Source organism: Nanorana parkeri, unplaced genomic scaffold (genome assembly GCF_000935625.1).
Source record: "Nanorana parkeri isolate BGI_ZX_2015 unplaced genomic scaffold, ASM93562v1 scaffold985, whole genome shotgun sequence".
NCBI lineage: Eukaryota > Metazoa > Chordata > Amphibia > Anura > Dicroglossidae > Nanorana > Nanorana parkeri.
Genome location: NW_017307253.1, coordinates 419652 through 442572, shown reverse-complemented (window position 1 = coordinate 442572; position 22921 = coordinate 419652). Strand labels below are relative to the sequence as shown.

Here is a 22921-nt window from a genome sequence, read left to right as displayed (position 1 = left end):
CAGTGTCACCTTTACACTGGAAATAAGCTATTGAAGTGCAGATTGCACTTCAATAGCTTATAGCTGGGCTCCAGGAGCCCAGAACTGACAGCCCAGGGACCGGAAGTGATGCAATCTGCATAGCTCCCGGTCCCATAGAACGGGGAGGGGATCGATGAACGGAAGTTCGTCGACCTCCTCCCCAGCTCCCCGCGGACACCAAGATCAGTCCCGGGCCTGTAGGAGGGGCAACAAAGCCCGGGAAGCACGGCAGGGGTGTCCGGCGGGGGGGGGGCGGCCCCTTCTTCAGGACGCAGAAGCGATCTGGCGACAGGTAAGTCGCCAGGATCGCTTCTGTTGTGAAGCCGACAGTCGGCTCTACAAGTTTAAACAGAGTCCCGGCGGCAAAAGTCACCGGGAGTCTGTTTAAACAGCCCCGATGCTGGCGACGTGCACTGTACGTCGTCAGTCACGAAGGGGTTAAAGTGTGCTATTTTACAAAGAGGCTTAAAAACTGATTGGATTACGAATCTGAGAAAACAGTTGCAGCAAGAATCGTGATTAGTTACCGTAATTCACTCAGCAAAGGCAATCTCATTGGCATTGAGAAAATGTGATTAATTATCTCAGGCTGGAGAACTTTCTCGCATTGACAGTCACACTACTTTTAATGTTATTAAGCATGTTAATACATTTAGCAGAGATGGAATAACATACAGTGCCTAGATATTAAAACTCATTTTTATGTTGTGCATAGTATAATTGACACAAAAGTAATTATATTGGAGCAGGATTCAAATAGCTCAGACTTTTTACCGCCGTGTGTGTCCACTATTCGGGGAAATTCTGCTTACTTCCTGTGAAAGTTAAGGCAAATCTCCCCAATGGGAGAAGCAAACATAAATAAAAACACTCCAGCAATTATAACCATTCTTTAGGGAAGAAACAACAGGTTCCCACTTGATTACACATCAGGGATCAGCTGAAAAACCATATGATCAAATAAAATAAATATTCTTCAAACGAACTGTTGTACTAGCTCTCAGCAAGTTCTTATACAGAATGAAATTGTGTGTATCTTCCTGCACTCCTTACCGGATCTCCTAGGGTTGCACAGTGTGTTATTCTCAGCCTGATGACGGGGACCCAACGTGGCCCCGAAAGTACTTGTGATTTTGAATGACCGTTGTCATTAAAATATATTGAATCTACTTTTGGAGTGCTGGTGACATCTTTTGGAATTACTTATACAGAATGAAACGCGTTAGCTATTCAAAGTACAGCATTTCATGGCCGTTCATCTGGTGTGGTGATTCCAAAACTGCGGTTTTCATGTAGACAACAGTAACAACGTTGATTACTATAGACATAGGAGTTTCAGGATGAATGGACATCATTGGTGAGATCCACTTCAACTTGTTTCCTTCCTTTTCAATAGTGACTATACACCAGACTGAATTTAGAGAATATGATTTTTCCACTATCAAACATTTCTGTCAAAGTGGATCTGCATGTCACTCTACTGGTGTTCTGCTGTTTTTGCTTTCAAAGTCTTCTTGCAACTGAGGAAGGAAATTTCCATACACAAGTAAGTGGGAAATACTGTGTATTAGGGTGCCTTCATGGGAAGCACCTGAGGACGTACAACCACTTACCTGCATATATAATTATGCTTATTCAGACTGTAGTCATTCCCACTGGTGGTTTACAACTTTTGTCTTTAAAATCATCTTATAATTGATGAAGAAAAATCGCATATGCAACGGTAGTGATATACACTGTGTAGCAGAGTGCTTTCACAGGAAGCACCTCAGGACGCACAGCTTAACTCACCTTCACATATAATCAAGTCCATTGAGGCTTTTTTCAGTGAATACAAATTCACCTATCTCCGAAACCTTATATTGGATTAAATACCCAGTAGACTATATTACATCCAGTGCCTATTGTCCTAATCTCTGATTTTAGAGTTTTATGAGTCATGGATTAAAACAATTGATTAACACCACCCACCACGCGGATACCGTATATACAGTATTAACAGAGGACATGTGTATGATTTTTTTCTATATAGGCCTATTTGTGTGCACATGTTGTAAATTATGGCTATATATTTTCTTGAAATAAATTGACTTTTATACTTTACTCTTGTTTGTTTGAAGAATATGTATTTTGTTTGATCATATGGTTTCTCAAATGATCCCTGATATGTAGTCAAGTGGGAACCAGTTGTTTCTTCCATATTTGTTTAGAACACATAGATAACAGCTGACAAACCAGGAAGTGTTTATTATTGCACAATTTAGTTTATAATTTATTGATCCATCCAACTTCTACCTTTCCAGCGATTAGCGTACGATTATCGCAAGGTGTGTGGGCACCTTAAGAGTACATTTTCTATAACAGCTGCAGTATAAACACAATACAAGCCTAATCTTTTCTTCTAGTCCTAACAGATTCATCAATTTAACTTTCAAAAATGCTCACTGCCAGTTGTTGAGATGGAGTTTTACTTTTAAAAGGAATGTATAGTGTATGTGTATATATTTCTTTATTTATTACAACAAGGCTGAACAAGAATTTTTTTATTTTTTTTATTTTAGTCAGGTAAATATGGAATATTGAATATTCATATTAATATGGATTTTAGATCCAGGATGTACATGGAGCCATGACTTCTGCAACAGTGGAGATTAAAGAAGAACTCCTGGAAAGATTATCTTAACCCTTGTAGTGGGGCTAACCCTGCACTGCAAAGGTTAAGTGCTCGTTTTCATGTAGGAGCGAAAATAGCAGTTATACTCACCCGAACCTCGCAGCCAGCTGGCTGTTAGATAGCTCTGTGCAGGCTGACTCCTCCTCCGCTCCAGCAATGGCATGTCTGTCAGCATCCTTACGTTCTATACACTGTATAGGACTGATGACTCAGGATTTTAGACCGCTGGAGCGGAGGGGGAGAGAGGCTGCAGGGACCATTCTAACAGCCAGCCATCTGCAAGGATCAGGTGAATATAACGTTGTTCTTTTTGCTCCTAGATGAAAATAAGCACTTAAGCCTTGCAGTGCGGGGGTAGCCTCAATGCAAGGGTTAAGATTTCTTCTACCTAGAGTTCTTCTTTAAACCCTGCCCTCTTCTGGCTCTGGGGCCCATAACCTGTCAAATGCTAGCACTTCAATGGATGTAGAAGCTCCAGCATTTGACAGCTGAATACCAGGGGGTGGAGCTTATTTCTGATTTATGAAATACGGAACTTTACTTCGTTTACATGACTGTTGTTACCTTAGAAACATTTTAGGCTAAGTCGGGTTCACTTTGAGTACAGTCAGAGCTGAAATGGGAAAATAGACTAAGGAACAAACATTCTTATTCCCAAATATTAAAAGTCCTGTTTCTGGCTTCTTGTGCTTTACCCCCTCTCATTCCTTCTTAGTGACTCCTCCCCTTACAGAGTGACAACTTTTTTATGAATTCAGTTCAAGGCACTGTTAGTATTTGTGACCTAAGTAGTATTTGCTAACAAGCACATTCCCTCTGGCTCAATTTTCTTCATAGAATATAGATGTTAAATAAAGTGCCCAAAGACAAAAGGCATATTTAGCATTGCTGCCTCCAGCAGATGACTAATTTGACTAAAGGCATATATAGCATGTATTGTTTTAGTACTGGCATGATACACAGAATTTCAGGCAGGCACAGAAAAGGTGGGCAGTTGAAGCATACTGCAGCTAAAGAAAAAAAAAAGAATGCGAGGGAGTAGAGCCAATAGTGTGTGCAACAAAGCTCAAAAAGTATTCTTTATTTATAGCGCTACTTCAGTAAAACATGCTGTTTGATACCAATAGCAAAGACTGAACCACACTTTAATCCTTTTCTGGTCTTACAACTTAGTGGAAAATTGTGAAATCTCCTAAGAACTCTGTTTTTTATTTCCCTAGTTTATAAACGTTTATCACCTATTCCATCTCTGTGACACTTTTATCCCCACCAATATCTGCTTCCCATCATGCTTTATTAGAATCATGACATATAAATTAGCAGCATAGTTGGCCGTTACTGAACTGACAAATTAAACTTGTTCTTTTGACTATATAAATTGTCCAACACACCATAATAGTATATGTGAACTTAATTGTAGGATGAGAGATGTCTCTAAGGGCTAATATCCCTGTAGTGACAAGGCATCAAGCTTGCAGAAGCCTTTCTGTTTTTATGCCATTTCATAAAGTGGGGGGGCTGGTCAGCCCTCTCTATAAACAGGCTGATTGGCACCAGGTCTCCTGCTGCTAATGGGCCTGGAGGAGGTGCATGGGGATTTCTATGTCCTTCACATACCCTGGACCAGATTGTTCTACATTAATTCAATCCATTACTTTACGGTAAGTAGTGGTAAAAATAAATATAACATATAACTACAATATTAGGCATAAATAAATAACTTGCCTCTTGTACGTTTTTATTGCATTAGTAAAACTTTAAAATATATAAACCTCAATGATCTCATCCCATGCCTTGTTTCATCACATGAATACATATATATATATATTCATTATAGTACAAGAACATGGGACTCTGGGAGATTCCTAGGCTCATGTTCTTCAGCTCTGATTGGTTACATTTTTCACTGATTCATGGGAAACATAGTAGCAAAGGCTAATACATGTATCCTAGGAATCAATGAAATAATTAAGTGTGGGAACTGGAGAGTTAGAATCTGCCAGAATCCCATATTCCAGTACTAAAATATCTATTAGATCCATTCGCTCTGTGCACCGAAGCCACAGAATGAAGAACACTGACATTTGTTTCCCTAAATCTCCTATCTGTGAAGATTTAATGATCAGAACACCCAGTGTGGATCATGACCCTTAAAGATTCATTTGTGAGATTTAATTAACTGGAAAGGGATGGAGGGCTTTTGTTTTTGGTTTACCTTGTTTTTTCCTAAATGGTGTTGGCTTTTTTTCTATTGCTACCACTATTTATATCTGGCCAGAGCAGCCCGGAGTCTGCTTACAGCGAAACGGTTAGAGACTTCTTTTTTCCTGGGGTTCTTCTTTAAGGTGAGTGTGATTTTCTCCCACTGGAAACACAGACAGCAATAAAATTCTGTCGGAAGCAGTATCACTTCCCACTCTATTCAATTGTGAAGCAAAAGTTTTGTCTGGTGTTGCACTTTAATGAAAGTGCAATGGTTATGGTATTTAACATGAATAAACCTTGTATATATTTCTATGCATATAAATCTACATTACTCTAGGCTCCATATATACAAAACAGTGGAATGATCTAAAGCAGATCTCTCTAGACAAGAAAGACCACATGATCCACTTAAGTATTTAAAATAAACATGAAACTGCTCTATTTCACTTATGAAAAAGAATGTGGATTAATATCAGGCCAAGAAATGCTGCCTTTAATTGACACATTTCTACATATAATAGAGGATCTCAACTGATTGAAAAGTGTGTCCTTTGCAGAAAATGAGTCTGTCACACATCAATACATTGCAATATTTAAATGTCAGGAACAAATTCTTGTACTGCCTAACCATTACAAACTTCCATCCTGAGTTGGAAAGGTAAAACACATAATGCAGATAATGATATCTTACAGTTAACTGCTCTTTGGGGAGCCTTTTCACAAAGTGTGAGCACGTTACATACTGCTTGGACATTAGATTAAAAGTATTAAAATATCCGTCAGATGCTATCAAAATTCAGAGAGATGCTTCAATGGTGCACTTTGCAAAATTGGAGTGAAAATATTCAGTAAGGATGCGTTATTTAAATGAATTTGCATTAATTGTTTTCATTGCTTTGTGTCTTTCAAAAACTCAATGCAGATTTAAAATTCAATGGAAGAGGAAAAATCTGCATAAACAACTAAACACTCACTCAAAAGTTTAACTTCCTTTGAAAATATACACTGAGTGGCCAGATTATTATGACCACCTGACGTTTGTAGGCAAATTAGCTAAAATTAGCTATAATTTCGTGCTGAAGTTGCTAGAGGGCCAGACCATTATAAATAGGGAAGCAGGTTGTTTACCACGACAGTAGAAGTGATTTTTTTCTGAAGATATGGGTAAACAACGCGATTTAACAGCCTTTGAACTTGGGATGATTGTTGGCGCTCGGAGCCATGGAGCGAGTATTAGCAAAACAGCAGAATTCGTTAAATGTTCAAGAGCAGCTGTTGTTAAAGTGTTTAAAGACTGGACTGTCAGACAAAAATCTGGGTCTGAACGTGCGAATTGTGGCCGTCAGTGGCTAGTCAATGTTAGGGCAGAACGGAGAGTGGCAAGACTGGTACAAGACAACAGAAGGGCAAAAGTGCAGTGTCAGATTCCTCGCATCACCTTTCAACATCTCGTGGAGTCACGAGGCGGCCCAACGAAGTCATCTCGTGGCCCAACGAAGTACTGATGGGGTGTTCATAATAATCTGGCCACTCAGTATATGTATAAAAAAAACTCTTAGCTAAAGGTATTATATCTATAATAAATTATTGACTTTTAGAAGCTAATTTTCTGAATGCTCTCCAATATGTTACACAATGGGAGGAAGACTTAGTCAAGAAAGAAAGGGCAGAAAGATTGGATTCAAACACCAGGGAGCAGGTCAATCGAGGCAAAATATAAATTACTATTGCGTGGCATATGGTACCCCAAAGATTAGCTAAGTTCACCTGGTGTCTCAGACACATGTTTCGGAAGCAGTAGTGCTATAGCTATTATCAAGAATATATGGTGGGATTGTCTGAGCATTAAAGTGACTCATATGGTGTCACATCAATTGTAGGTTTACATCAGCAATCTATGTCCCTTTGGATGATACTTGCTCCACTGCTCCATAACTGGTCATAGCAGTAGAAAATTCCTCTCTCAAACCGTACCATCGAAATGCTGGAAGTTTCAAGGTTGTGTTCATGTGCCTTATTAGCCCTTACCTCTGCTACCCAAAATGGTTCCTCCACCCTTTGGTCCTCCAAAAGTAGCACTATATGTATTGTGCCTTTTCCCTAAGTTATGGGAACTGCCGATTACAGCTGGACGATGCAATTACTGTTCTCTTCCAGACCACCTCATCCAACAATTTGTTTCACCTAAAATGGTATGTCTGTAGCAATCCGCCACTGATTTTAAAGTCACCAGTATTCTATGGTTTCAGATATAAAGTTGCGTAGCTCTCTCTATGGAATGCTTCACAAATTCACACATGTTGCCAAGCAGTCCTATCATCTATTAAGCATAGAACTGAAGCTCACATTTAGAGGAATATTTACATTACACAAATCAAGCTTTAAATATCTGATGGAAAAGTATTATATATGAGCATTGGATCCATTGCATGTGCCTCATTTATTCTGTTTCACAAAATACTTTATGCAATGAGCTGCCACATGGACTCCGCCACCTACCTTCAATACAGTGATGTTCCAGGCAAAGCTTTCTATTGCTTTACTTAGTTTTCTTCCTTTTAGTCCTTCTTTTGTCCCCAGACTATGCAAGTCCTCATGAAATTCCATTCCTGCACAAAACAAATAAATAAGAAAAATACTGGAATGAACCAAGCAGGATTTGTGTAAGCAGACAGAATAACTCTTGTCTAGTCACATCACCCTCCAGCTGATGAAGATTTGTATCCCTTATTACAATAATCAATGTGTGTTTTGTTGTTATACTATTCTCAGCAAAGTGGTTCAAAGAAGAAAATAGTTATGTGTAATTACAGAAATGTATGATCTGCATAAGTAGCTAGCAGGAACATTAAACTGGAAATACAGAGGACTATATTATTGGGTTAAGACTGATGGTAATATCATATGACATTACTGGTTCAACATGGAATACCTATGACATATAAACAGCAGTTCCCAGTAAAAGAGAATTTATACTTTATTGTAGAAATATCAGCATCCACTAGTAAAGTAGGAGAGAAACACCTATTTCTCGTTCATTCATTTTGGCATTCATGCTGTAACTATCCTTGCTCCTTCAATTCTGCAGTATGGAGACTGGGATGGTGAAGCGGCCAGATGGAGGCCGGGAAAGCGTGTTAATACTTTATATACTGAATTTTGTCCTCTTCTGGCTCAGGACACAACAGGGCCAGAATATAAAATCAGAGAAAATAAGATGGTGGTGAAATGGGGATCCACCTCCTCCATATATCCACATTATTTAGACATGGTTTCCTCAATTGTACTTTGATAGAGGGGTGTTGACTAATTCATCATAGTCGGCCCCTTTGTACTCATTTTAACCAACTTATACTGGCACTCCTTGTATATCTATAATGCCAACCTTTGTCCCTACAGGCAATTTTGTTATGCCATATCGTCATACACAGCTCATTAAATTACTGTAGACCAGAATTACCCTTTGCCTAGGCTGCAGTAAATGCTTCTGTTCAATTAAAGCAGACCTGATGCAAAGTGAGCAGCTGACATACTTTTGGAGACCATAGCCCTTCTGAAAAATGCAAATAGAGCAGTATAAGCACGGTAACTTTTTTATGGTGTGCAACTAAAGACACCCAGTCAAGAGGCTGAGCAAAATAAACAACATTATACATCATTGTTCTACTCATTAAAGCTGTGCTGTATCAAATAATGACAATATTTCCATGAGTTTTTTTCAAGTATTCCAAAATTGCCAACTTTGGACTGACTGGAAATTTTCCTAGTTTACAAAGAGAAAAAAAAACATTTTATTTTGTACTAATGTGCAAAAGACTTTTCCACATAAAAAGAAAGCATGATTCAGACCTCTTTCCAAACCTTCACTTGTAGGTGTTTATTAGTTTGTATTGCAAACAGGTTCAGTAAAGACACAGACAAATTTAATAATACGCACTTGATGCCAACTGAACAGTGCTCCTCTGCTTTTCTGGATATGAAACCCAGACAGTAATTAGGTATAATGGATTTGAGAACAAGCACATGCATCCATTTTGTTTATTAGGAGATATTGTATGTCAGTGTTTCTTACACTTTCTGTAGGTATGATAATCCTAGATCTTCTGTACATGACATACATATGCACTATATTACTGCCTGTATGAAAGGTGCTAGAAGCTCATGCTACTTATACAGTACATCCAGGCTAATAAACTGGTATTGAGCTTTAAAAGATAATCCACAGAAGGATACAAAGTTCTTGACTGGAAACAACCTTTTTTTTTTTAAACACACTATTGTGGTTCACAGTAGCTATAGGTGCAATAGTTTGAAAAATCAATAATGGATAACCGATCAATAATATTAAATTGAACCATTGCAGTATATACACTGAGTGGGCAGATTATTATGACCACCTGACGTTTGTAGGCAAATTAGCTATAATTTCGCGCTGAAGTTGCTAGAGGGCCAGACCATTATAAATAGGGAAGCAGGTTGTTTACCGCGACAGTAGAAGTGATTTTTTTCTGAAGATATGGGTAAACAACGGGATTTATCAGCCTTTGAACGTGGGATGATTGTTGGCGCTCGGAGCCATGGGGCGAATATAAGCAAAACAGCAGAATTTGTTAAATGTAGAAGTGATTTTTTTCTGAAGATATGGGTAAACGACGCAATTTAACATACTTTGAATGTGTGATGATTGTTGGCGATCGGAGCCATGGAGCGAGTATCAGCAAAACAGCAGAATTCGTTAAATGTTCAAGAGCAGCTGTTGTTAAAGTGTTTACAGACTGGACTGTCAGCCGAAAATCTGGGTCTGAACGTGCGAATTGTGGCCGCCAGCGACTAGTCAATGTTAGGGCAGAACGGAGAGTGGCAAGACTGGTACAAGACAACAGAAGGGCAACAGTGCAGTGTCAGATTCCTCGCATCACCTTTCAACATCTCGTGGAGTCACGAGGCGGCCCAACGAAGTCATCTCATGGAGTCATCTCGTGGCCCAACGAAGTACTGATGGGGTGGTCATGATAATCTGGCCACTCAGTGTACAGTTTGTTGTATACACGTGGTATGTACACATGGCACATCTCAAAAGGTATGTAATGGAAATCACACAGTAAAAAATATAAGAGGAATAAATAAAAAAGGGAAAAAAACAGTCGCTGAGCAATTATACAATACTTGCAGCAATCTTGATCATGCTCTTTGCTCCATCGGGACGTGGGTGTGTTGTTCGGAGTGTCAATTCCATTTTCACGCCTCTTTAAAGAACACTGATTGTATGTCAAGGCATTCTTTAGAGCAGGGGTAGGCAAAATTCATCCCTCCAGCTGAGGTGGAACCACAAATCCCATCATGCATCTGGAAGTCATGCATAGGGCTGTCAGAGTCTTGCAATGCCTAATGGTATTTTTAGTTGCACCACAGCTGAAGGGTTGGAGTTTGCCTGCTTTAGAGGATTGGTGGGTCTTTGTTGTCTTTCTAGTTATCAGGTGGCCCATTTAAAGCACTGGTGTAGCTAATGTTTAGCATGTGCATTTAGAGTGCCAATTAAGCTCTTTGCCAAAGAAATGTTTTGTGAAAGCCTCTGCAGTGTTAGGAGGTGTTGGTGCAGGAAAGTGGGGTTAATAAAGGGATCATTTTCCTGCCAACTGCTGATAGCATGAGGGGAAGGCATGTCGCCCCTTTAGAAAGGATGACATCTGGTCATCCAGTGCAGCCACTCCAAAAACTGCCTACTCAAGAGAATAGAGGAGAAAGTTCAAGAGGGTTATTCACTTAATTGCCCAAGGATCTATCCGTAGCTTCGGCTGGTCCTTCAGCTGCCGGAGCACTTCGGTTCAGTCGACTAGAAGGCTAGTGTGCGGGCTATTCACAATAGCCCGTACAGCAGCCAAGCCGAGCCGAAGTCACAGCCAAAGCGGGGAGAAGGTCGACTGAAGCCAACCGCTCTCCCCGCAAATTACAACAGCTGGGCGGAGCCGGACGTGACTCACACTGTCCTTCAATGACAGCCCAACGTCCTCGAGGACACTGGGCTGTCGTCAAATGACAACAGCTGGGCAGAGCCAGCCCTGATGTCACGGCTAGCTCCACCCATTTGTTTTGATTTCTCTGAGACCTGCGGGCAGACTGTCAGATGTCGGGCAAATGTGAACAGTTGGACGGAGCTAGCGGTGCCCAATTGTTTATATTTTGCTGACACCTTTTGCCAGCATCATATTTTTTTTCTATTTTGCCCGAGTCTTCGTGGACAACGCTGGACGTCGTGATTGACCCTGGATTACGACGGTGGATGCTTTTTTGTTTTTTTTAAATAATGGAATTAAAGGATTTTCTCATCTCCATTTTTCATTCGTCTAGCCTGTTTTCTAAAATGTTAATGTAACCCTTTAGTGAATGGGTACAATTCTGGGTGTCCCTTTATTAAAGGGGTACCCTAATCTGCAAATGTGAACAAGCTACCCTCCTGCCCGTACCCTTTTTTGGGGGTGGGGTTCCTCCTTAAAATTCCTACAAGACCTTGAGGGCCTGGTATGACTTTGAGGGGAAACCTACGCACTTTTAAAAATTTTTTTAACTTGCGTTCCCTTCTAAAATTCCTACCAGACCTAAAGGGCCTGGTATGACTTTGGGGGGAACCTCACACTTTTTTTTTTAAACAGGGGTCCCTCCTAACTTTCCTACTAGACGTACGCTGTATTTTTTTTTTCTTTACATTTTGAATATGCTCATCTGAACATGCAGAGCACATTCAGCTGACCGAAGGCAGCAGATGTACGGCTGATTTTAGCCGATGTACGGCTGAAATCAGCCGTACAGAGCTGAAGTGAATAGCCGAACACCTCGGCTCAGTTCACTTCAGCTTGGTTATTCACTTGGCTGCTTTCGGCAGCTTTGTGAATAACCCTCACAGAGTTGTGTGTGAGCATATAGTACTACCTTGCGCCAAAATTGCTTTATGCTGGGACAGTCCCCGAAATTATGATAGAGAACTGGCCACTTCATATTGCATTTGATGCACCTATGTGAATCAGAAAGCCCCACTTGGTGTAATTTTAAAGGAGAAATGTATACTCTATTAAATGAACTTGTTTTTTTGTATAGATGCGGTTGATTTCACCACTACATGGAACAAAAAAATCACGGTAAAACAAACCCATCCAAAATGTAACTCCCCGAGAGTAATTTTACTCAAATATTTCTGGTAACTATGAATTTATTTCAAATATAACGACACACATTTGACAACAGTTTTGTTGTGCTACTATGGGAGCACTGTAATGGTTGGCTTACCTGTTTTCTGACACTGCTGTATCTTATCATGTATAATATCTGCTGATTCAATCAGACACTTGCTTTCTTGGATCATCTGTGAGAAGAATAAAGAACAGCTAAGTCATGCATGTCAATATCCTTTTATTTTAAAGAAGCAATGCTATGTCTATTTATTTGCGCTGCTATGGGTCTCTTCACCACAACCTGACTCGTGGTCCTGTCTCATTCCTTCTCATATCTTATATTTCATATCCTAAGCATTAAAAAACTGTATACAAGTTAAAAATAAATGCATAATCACCAGTGGTCCTGTGAACCTCAGTTAGTGTGAATCACTTTCTGCATCTGTTTTTTGTATGCAAGGTTAAAAGAGCTAAGCAGAACTGGCATCATGGGGGACTTTAGCATACAGTACCTCCACAAACACACTTCTATGCATCTCTCTGCAAAAGATCTGCTCTCTGCAGCAACAGCTCCTGCAGAAATCAGACATCCCAATCTATGGAACCACCCATGCTGAGCAATAGTTTTAAAGTAGTGGCGGAAGGGAGCACGGAAGTGGGTTTTGGGTGGCATTGTTTGCTAAGGTTCCCCTGATTAGTTCTTTCAACTATGCCCAAAACAGACAGAAAATGTTATGCAGAAAGTGATCCACACTTTCCAAGTTACTGAAGGCATGTAACAGGTGAACTGAAACAGTCAATCACAATAGAGAATCTTCATAAGAGACCCTGCCCCCCATTCTTTTAAGCAAGGAGTTAGAGTGATTGTGGTGATGTGGTCGCAGGGGGAAACAATTCCAAAAGGTATTTACCATAGTTTTTTTGGAATAACTGTAGTGTTTTTATGTTTATATTACCCAGCAGATATAATTCCCAGTCCACATCTCCCTCACTAAGGATGCTATAAGGCTCTGTTTCAATGAAAGACAAGTGTCTGGAAAAAAGCCAACTGCTGCTGTGCTCTTGCTGATATAACCCCCAGTGCTTGGAGGATTTTACATGTACCAACTATTTGTTTATAAAGATTGCATACACCTAGTAAAATGAAGATACAAACCATCAGTTTAAAAACTTACAACCCCCCCAAAAATAGTAATAACTTATTTAAAAATAAATATTGAGAGAAAAAAAGGGCTGCCATATCTGGAATCCTTCTGAAAGATCCTTATTCTGGGTCATAGTAATTGGCATATTTACAAGGAGAGTAAGAACAGGTTTTCTTAAAGCAGACAGAGAAAGATTGCAGAGAGATGTCTTTTTTTCACTGCAGAGCTTGTAAGATTGATTTTATGGCATTATGTTTTCCTTTCCTCGAATTACATCAAATGCATAATACACAGTGAAATATTAACAACGCATCATGCTTAGGCCCCAAAGGCTTACGTGCATGACATATTAATAGCTAAACATTTATGGATGTCAGCACACAGAAGTTTAACAGAGTTCTATAAATACTTCATTATGAAAAGCATCTTTACATTTTCTACATGTACAGTATGAATAATAAACAAGATTCAAGATACTCATCACTGACTGATTTCTTAGTAGAAGACATGCCTATATCAATTAAACACCCCACCCACCCTCGTGCTATTAACGAAACAAAGGAAGCTGACTTCACTAAAAGGGACCTTGTAGTTGATATTAAAGATAACGTTAAAATATTTAGATTAAAAGACAGAATGAAAATAGAACAGACTTCCGTGGAAAATTCCAGCAGGAATTATTAGTTGGAAAGCTTGTTCTAGTAAAAAATCCAATACTTCTCCATTACGAAACAGATACCCTACTGGCTTTTGTTTAAATTTTACACTTTGTTTTATTAGAAATGTAAATATGCTGGGGCCTTTGGAGCCACGACCAGTATGGTTTTTAAATTCCCACAATGATAGCGTGCTCCATTGATTGGAAAAGGCATGCCTTTCTGAAGAAAAAATAAATAAACTAGTGTGAAAAGCACTTGATTGAACATGGAAAGAAATTTCAAACATGAAACTGTCATGTACAAATATAAGCAAATGTTATTTTGTTAATTGCCTACTTGCTATGGATTAGTGAGACATTAAATAGCAATGCAGAATGGTGGACAAGACAGCCAGGCAATAGTAGCTTCTAAAACAAGTTTGAAGTGGCTCTAGTCATATTTGTATTGTGACAGATTAAATGTAAAATTCCCATACACACCACAGCAAATCAAAACTAAGTCCACTCACCAAAAAAACAAAACACCAAAGGTTAAATGTTCCTATAGTCTTAGGCGTAAATACTTAATTCCCTGCTCCTCCAGCAGCCAGCACTCTTCTCTGCTTCTGAGATGTGGGCAGGCCCTCAACCTCCTCACGTACAATGCAGCAATGACCTTGAAGAGGCCGCAACTGCACAATCAGTGATGAAGGACAGGTCACATAGCGGGGAGGAAATGAGTGGGAGCAAGAAGATGCACAAGGTAAATATTTGAGTTTAATTCTTGCTCCCTAAACAAAACAAGCAAAAAACCCTTGGTTTTTGGTTTAGTTGACTGGAGTTCAGTCAATCTGTGTCACTTAAACATAGGGAAAGAGCATCTCTCCGCTCAAATTCCAAGGACAATAAATCAAATGAAGACAAGATGCCAATCAGGTTTCCCTTACACTAAAGTGCCCTTATGACACTGATAAGGCACATAATTGTTATACCCTCAATATTGCACAATGATAGAATTTGATCAGATTTGCACTGTATTAGATGCTTTTGTTGACTACACAAATGTTATGGGTCGTATTAGATTTGCTTTTCTTATAATAAGTAAAAAAAATACACTGCAGTTAAAAGTGAAAATAAGCATACAGGGAGCACGGCCTCCCTTCCGAGGGCTTCTCTTTTATATCCTGAGCAGTAGCTCATTAACTCCTCTTCTCAGTAATTTTGTGATTCCCCATTTGCACACTTAATAAGTCTTGAAAATTTAAGGGAAATTACTCAAATATTCCCCCAAATAAAGCTTGTGGGGCTCACATAAACCCCAACCAAAAACAGCTTTTATTCAAGTATTTTAAGTTCAATGTTACTAACAAGTCAGCCTCATTCTTCCACTCATATGCCAATCTACCGTTCTTTGATTGCTGTTGACAGGCTGATGTAAGGGATCTGAGGCTACAAGGGTAACATTCTCACAGCCTCCTTCCTTCTTCAGTTGTAGTTATTTCTTACTGACCTTGCTTCTAAAATCTACCATAAAAGGAGGGGGACCAAGGGAAATGGGGAGATTTGCAGGGATACCTATATTTTCGTCCCTTTCTACTGTCCCTTACTGCATGGTGCTCATGGTGAATTACTAAGTCCAGTAGGGGACAGTAGAAAGGGACTATAATAGAAGGATCACGGCAAACCTCTTCTCCCTTCCCCAATCCACAATGCAGGAGAGGTATTCCCTAACACACCCACTGTAGACTATTTTATATCTCTTACATTCAGTCACAGTCAGTATGAAGTCTCTCCAATAAGAATCAAATCTGTCTGATCAGTGATACATAAAACAGAGGCAGCACAGACCGAGGAAGCAGCCTCACCCACTAGTGTTGGCATCTCTTTGAAATGTGTGCAGAGTTATAAAGATCTCAGATTGAGGTGAAATCTACAAAAATCTTGCCTTTAGCAGAGTTACATTGTTTCCAGATAACATTTGTAGTTCACAGACTAGTTTGACTCAATCCCTGAAATTAACATTTTAAAGCGAAACCTCTAAGGGCCTGTTCACACAACGTCCGTTTTGTGTGCTGACCGGCACCGTACGCTGCTGCACTCAAAATGCATCCCAATGTATCCCTATGTGTTTTATAGGCTCCAGTTCTCACGTGCGCAGTCCGTTCAGCTTACGAAAAAATACTGCATGTCACATTTTGTCCGGTCCGGAAACGCACGAACGCACACGAAACACAACGAAAACGGAACGGAAACGCAACGCAATGCAGCTAAGGGGGGGAAAAAAAGAAAAAATTGTATTCTTGCTCCACTTATTATGATGTCATCAACGTTGACAAAAAATTAACTGTCAGCATCCGGACCGAAAACACATAAAAAACGCACTGCATCAGCAGCTCCACGTCTGCTGATCAGGACCTGATCTCATGTGAACAGGCCCTTAGAGATGAGGATGACCTTTGAGTAGGGATGGTAAAAAAAAAGGCTATTAAAAAAAAAAGGGAAATCCGTGCTAACCACCCACATCTCTTCAGTAGTCATCTTTAACTTTGATTATACTAAACTGCAAAAATGCAAAATTTTAATCAAGAGGAACTAAACCCTCCAAGTCTTTACAGCTAAAGATGGCACCACCTTAGCCTCTATTTAGATCTGCATTTGCCATGGTGCTACACATTTGAAGGCTTGAAAGTTTGGCTGCGAGCTGACCTAAGCACTCTGGCAACTGACATTTAGCACCAGAGGCATGGCTTGAACATAACTGTTTTGGGAAAGTGGGTTTATTTCTGTTTTAACTAGCATGGGTTACTGCACCCTGCACACTGTCAATGTAGAATGCATTGTACTACCTAATATCTCTATAGAATGTTTATTTACACCAGGGAAGCTCTGTTCATTTTGAACATCCAATGATGTGGGAAAGTTTTGGAAAATGTAGGAAAGTTAGAAAAAAGAAAAAAAGCAATTTCCGCTTGAGCATGATTGGATGATTGAAGTGAACACATAATGTACCTCCTTAATAAATCAACCCAATATATTCTTGAAGGATTACGATGTCATCAGAAAGGAGCAGAAATGATCACCATTAATAGTATTAACAAAAACAACACCAGTGGACTTTTGAAAATCTCACAGTCCAAGAATGCTCAACAATAACTGTGTTTCTCATTGTAAATGTTTGTAATAAAGATAAAAGTGTTGCCTATTACAATGGGAACATATGCTGGTAGATAGAAACCCGGAGATATCCCATTAGAAGAGAAAGATGTTTTTCTGCATCAGTATTGCTGCTCTGCTACACAAGATCTGATTTTTTTCTGTCTGGAAGCAAATTTGCTGTTAAAATATGGAAATGTGTCATTTAGGATAATATTTTAATAGAAATTACAATATTGCCTTTGCCATCATCTGTAATGTATTCAGACACAGTAGGAGTGTTTGTGAAATCTGGGACACAGAAGTAAAACATAATTGTTATATACACGTATATTTAAACAGCTTGAAAGTTCTAATTACTATTAACCTATTTAGATGGAGCAACTGAATTGGCAATTTTATAGCCTTAAGACTACACTTTTCATTTTATCTTCTGTCATCTCTTCATTGGAAAGACTACAATGTAAATTACTTTGCTTTTAACTTACACATCGGAAAAGAGAGTTAACAGTTTATTTAGGAAAGTGATCTTTTCTCAGAACTGACCTGTCCGTCTTTAAAGTGGACATACTGTATGTGTATATATACATACACACACACATATACAGTATATATATATATCTATATATATTTATATATAGATATATATATATACACACACACACATATATATATGTGTGTGTGTGTGTGTGTATATACAAAGATGGTGCTTGTAGTAACTCCACGGATGGCACCGTGCAAAATACACAATTGGAAGAATAGGTCACCAGCACTCCAAGTATTTAAAATGAATAAGTCCTTTTTATTGGACGATAGTGTCACAAAAGATCAAAAAGAGCCAATTCGTCCAATAAAAAGGACTTATTCATTTTAAATACTTGGAGTGCTGGTGACCTATTCTTCCAATTGTGTCTTAGGGAGGCTCTTTTCTCTTGCAAGATTCCTATGGAGTCACCCCTATGTGTATACTGTTCATAAACAGAAGCCGGACAGGGATTGGTCATTTTGTGGCAGTAGTGCTACTGCGACTAAATGACAGCTCTCTTGCCACTGTTTGTAAACAAACAATGTCACTTTTAAAGGAGTATATTTTACTGCTCAAAGACTTACATGCTTGTTGAAGGCACTCCCAAGCATGTTATTTAAAGGATTTGTGTACTTTTAATTTTGCCCTTTCCCGCATAAATGGTATATTTTTTTTTGGATTGGCACGTTCCCTGTGGCAGTGCCCAGCTACCCATGCACTTTTTTAACAAAAGCTTGTAGATTAGCCTTGAAAAAGGGCAGGAAACAATAGCAAAATAGCAATAGCAAGATGCAGCTCCCATAGACTTTAATAAGATTCGGTAATATGTTTGGTGTTTGTTAACTTCCGACAGTGTCCATCGAACATCCAGAGAATCCAATGCTATGCCCGCTTCCCTTATCACTAGTTGGAACTACCTTCAGATAGACATTTCATTCAACACAACCATTCAGTATCTCAGTTCAGATTTATAATCATTGATCGCTTCCATGGGCCCCACTGAGCGGGAGATACGAGTGTTACATTTGAAATGTAGGAAAGTGCTGTGGAATGTAGATCTAGACAGATGTTAAGTCCGGAGGTTAATTTTCATTACGATTTGCATTTGCTCTTCTGACATATTACAGTGATACTATACAGTATATACCATCTTGTTTTTGTTTATGGTATAGACTTACCAGAAGCACTGCTCATTTTTCTATATACAGGAGTAGCAGGTAAACTCTTCCCACTGGAACGTTTGGCAAGTGCTGCCAGGACTATAGATTGAAGAAGTGTGACTAGCAATGGTTTAAAGTTGTGGAAGGCAGCCCCGTGATTACATAATAATTAAGATTTCTATGCTTGAAAATTCAGTAAATAACGTGTTATAAAGTTAACCTGGCCTAAAATGATTCTAAGGTAACAAAACAACACTACATGGGCCATTGGGTTTTGTCCAAGGTGGACAACCTTATTGTCCATGTCAAGGTAAAATAAATTCAGAATTTTTTAAAATATTTTGCACCTTAGTAATCCTTAGATGTGTTCTAAGGATTACTAAGACCTGTTCATCCTGTTAGAATTCCAGTATCCTTGTAACTTCCAGTGCACGGAGCTGCGATCTCAAGCAACCAGCTTTCCCAGCTATCTTCTATGGACAAAAAAGCAACTTCCTTCTTTGCAAAGGAAATGAGGTGAATGGGACATCTATGTAGTTCACATCAAGAAAAAGTGCAGTCAGTGTTGTCACCCTACGACAGAAATGTGCTATTGGCAGAATCACCAGGTAAAACAAAAGTAAAAAAGCATGAACAAAACCCAAAAACTAATGCAGCCATCACATCTAAGGACTGTAAGCTGAAACATATTACATTTTTGATTTTAGATATACTTTAAAACTTCACTCCCTGTCATTCAACTATTCAATGTCAGCGCTGTTACTGCCCACTTTCCTCCCAAGTTGAGGCTTTTGCAAGCTGGATGACAGAAGGTAGGGCTTGGCACAATGCTGGAGTAAAGTTTAATGGTTGAAAGGGGTGGCTACATGTACAGCATGGGCCTGGAATACAAGCAGGCTCCACAGACATTAATTAAAGACTAACACAGATATTTGCAAGCAAATACCTTGCACTTGAACACTTTTGTTACATTAGAAGCGTTTTAGGCCAGCTCAGGATAACGTTGTATGCCATTTCATAGTACCATTTCACATTTTCCTTGTGCTGGGGGTAATTCTCTATATCTGTGCTTAGTCTGTAAGTAAGGATGCTGCACACAACCACTCTTTTTATCTGGATTGATACTTATTTTGCCGGGTGTTAAATACACCCTACTCAAGGTCTTTCTAATATCTTGGTATTCAATCTTGATATGTATATCTGCATGTGCTTCATTCGGTTGAGAAGGTGAAATATGACATATGACTGGTTGGTCTTGAGAGGCCAATTCCAGCCTTGGATGATATACCTGATAAAGACTATATAAGAAAGGGATACAAATGCATATTACTTATTTCCTCTTACTTGAAAGCTAATGTTAAAACTTTAGAGAGCAACTGAAGCACAGAATACAATTTCAATGAGGTATGTGCAACAAGTCCAACAAGAGCCATAACCTGTATTGTTCTTTTATGCCCTATTTTCAAGTAAAATACTGATGACATTTTAAGATGTAATTTGAGTAATTTGACTTTAAAAAAATAACTCTTAGGACATATACATTCTGAACACAGCCATACTGTGTACATTGGGTAATGTAGATTGTGGAATTTAATTTAAAAAGCACCAGTTACCAGAGGGTATTAGTCTTTATCTAAATCTCCACTCTTGAACTGTTATAACACCACCTGTCCATACAGAACAAAGCAACAGGTTTGCTTTAAAAGAGAACTAAAGCCAACCCTTTTTTTTTATCCAACCCGTAATTTACTTATGTCCTCCTATGACCCAAGGTCAGCATCCAGCACGTTACTGCCTGCTATATGCTGACAACGCAGAGCAGGGCTGTAGACCGGGAAAGATCCCAACACTATTATTGGAATCCACCCCGCTGCCTGATTGACAGCTGGCTCTGCCTCACTAGAGTTGGAGCCAGCTGTGGTTGTCCCCTCCCCTGTCTGTCCCTCCAATGAGTGCTGGAGGAACAGAGAGGGGAGGGAGGAATCCCTGTGGGGAGCAATAACTGACAGTCACCATTCTCTGCAGGGAGAAGACTCAGCAGCGGTTCGTGATTGCTTATCTCTCGATCTATAGAGCCGACGTGTGACACCTGCCACCACGCCAGCTCTATGTTTTGGGAAGAGTACATTTTACTTTCCCCATACTTCTCCTTTAATGGACCCTCCCTGCCACGAATAAAGGAAGCCCAGTGTAAAATCTAAATTGTTGTAGCTAAGACCCTCTTCTAACATCCATGTTAGGGCACTTGGCCAATCACCAAAGAAAGAAAGAGAAGTGAGTCACATGATTTTTCATACCTGGAAGTACATGGTTTTTTTTGCTCTTAGAGTGGCGGCGTGAGAAAGTAAAGCAAAGTTTGTGTTGCTGGGCAGAAAGGCATGAAACCTGTTTCTTTTTCCTTTCAGGGGTCAAACACAGGTTTGCTTTAAGCATCAGACCAACAATGTACAGTGACTCTTACACCAGTTCCATAAAATAGTCAAATATCAGTAAGCATATCAAGTTGCTGACTTTATGCCTGAAAAAGATTTCTGGTAGTTACATAGTATTTGAGGTTAAATAAAGACATATGTCCATCAAGTCCAACCTATTGTGTGTGTCTGTATGGTCCTACTGATGTGTGCGTATGTATAGGTCACTGTGTGTTCTCATTCTTAAGAGTACTTGTACCCCTGTATATTATGGTCCCTGAGGAAATTGTCCAATCGCCTTTTGAATGATTCCACACTCTCAGCCAAAATCACAGCATGTGGCAGCGAGTTCCAGACCCTGACTCACCTAACAGAACCCCCTTCGCCCCTTGTGCTGAAATGGTTTCTCCACCAATTTTAGATCCTTGTCATGGAGTTAATTGTAAAGAGTTTGCTGCTAATGTTGCTATCCCCGGTAAACATTTTGTACATGAGAATCATGTCCCCCCTTAATCTCCTTACTTCCAATGAGAACATGTTTAAATTTAGTAGTTGTATTTAATACGCTTCTTCAACCCATTTCTTAACTGCTTCAGAACATCCTACTGGAAGCCTACATGTTGGAAGTGACCTATTTGCAACTCTGTGTGTTAGTATTATTTAGATGGAAAAGATAACACACTCATCACAAAGCTGTCATCAGCTCACATTGGCTGCCCTGCTTGTGCGATGAGTGTTTATAGAGAGTTGAAATGAGCCTGACATATATTTTTAGCCAAATAGGACGGGCAGGGAATCAGAGCTTTTTCCAGAATACCCTGCGTTGTTCTTTAGTGATGTAGTGATTAGTTAGTCTTGCCCGGAGGGAAATAAATGATAAGGAAGCATGCAGGTTCATCAGTTATAAGCAATGGAGCTATGCTAATTATGCCAGGTAGAATAGGTGCATAGCTGAAGGCCACAAAGCAACATACTTTTTATATACTGCATTGCTTTCATACAAGCAGATACAACTTGTTTTAAATTAGACTACGCATAAACCTTCACACAGCAGGAATAAGAGCATGGCCTCAGCAGCACTCTCTACTCTTGTCAAAAGAAATTTCATTCTGAGCAATAATCCAAGTGTAAGATTCTCTCTGTCTTCCCTTTTAAGGTTCTTGACACTTGCAGTTTATTCATGAAGACAGAAAAGAAGTAATAATTAGATGTTCAACCATCCAAAGCTTCCCAGCTTAACTAAAAGTCCAAAGTAGTAAAGGTTAAAAGGCTTAAGGCGTGATTAGTTTTGCATTTGCAGAAACAGCAGTGTTTTTGGAAAACTGCACTGTGCTACTGAATTATTGTGATGTGCATGCACCTACATAAACGTATACATTCTGTGATCTAAACCATATTCAAGAGACCCAGTGTCACTTACATAGTTACACTGCAGTAAAGCATGTAACGTGGAACCCCTGAATGGCATTCTGAATGGTAGCCCCAAAGCATATAGGCAATGTCCCTACATTGTAGCACATTGTAACGCAGAGTAGTGCATTGGGGTCCATTACAAAAAAAGGGGCAAGTATGTTTTTTTGCTTGTTAGGGTGCATTGGCAGCCTCTTTATTTCAATGGGCTTCCTTAACACAACAGACATTAAAGTGACATTAACCAGTTGACATCCGCGGTGTTAAACCCCCTTCCCATCCAGGCCATTTTTCAGTATTCAGCGCTGCGGTACTTTGACTGACATTTATTCCGTCATGCAGCGCTGTACTGAAATGAATTTTATACCCTTTTTTGGGGACAGATAGAGCTTTCTTTTGGTGGTATTTAATCA

General features: G+C 39.4%; 1 protein-coding gene across 1 annotated transcript in view; it reads right to left on the bottom strand.

Annotated features, from left to right (window-relative positions):
- PLCL1 (phospholipase C like 1) overlaps nt 1–22921 on the bottom strand; it is a 234037-nt gene that overhangs the window by 32450 nt on the left and 178666 nt on the right. Inside the window, exons 4-5 of the mRNA XM_018566877.1 lie at nt 12182–12257; nt 7400–7509 (exon numbers count right to left, since the gene is read on the bottom strand). Of these exons, the coding sequence (XP_018422379.1) occupies nt 7400–7509; nt 12182–12257 (186 nt within the window). The remainder of the gene's footprint in view (nt 1–7399; nt 7510–12181; nt 12258–22921) is intronic.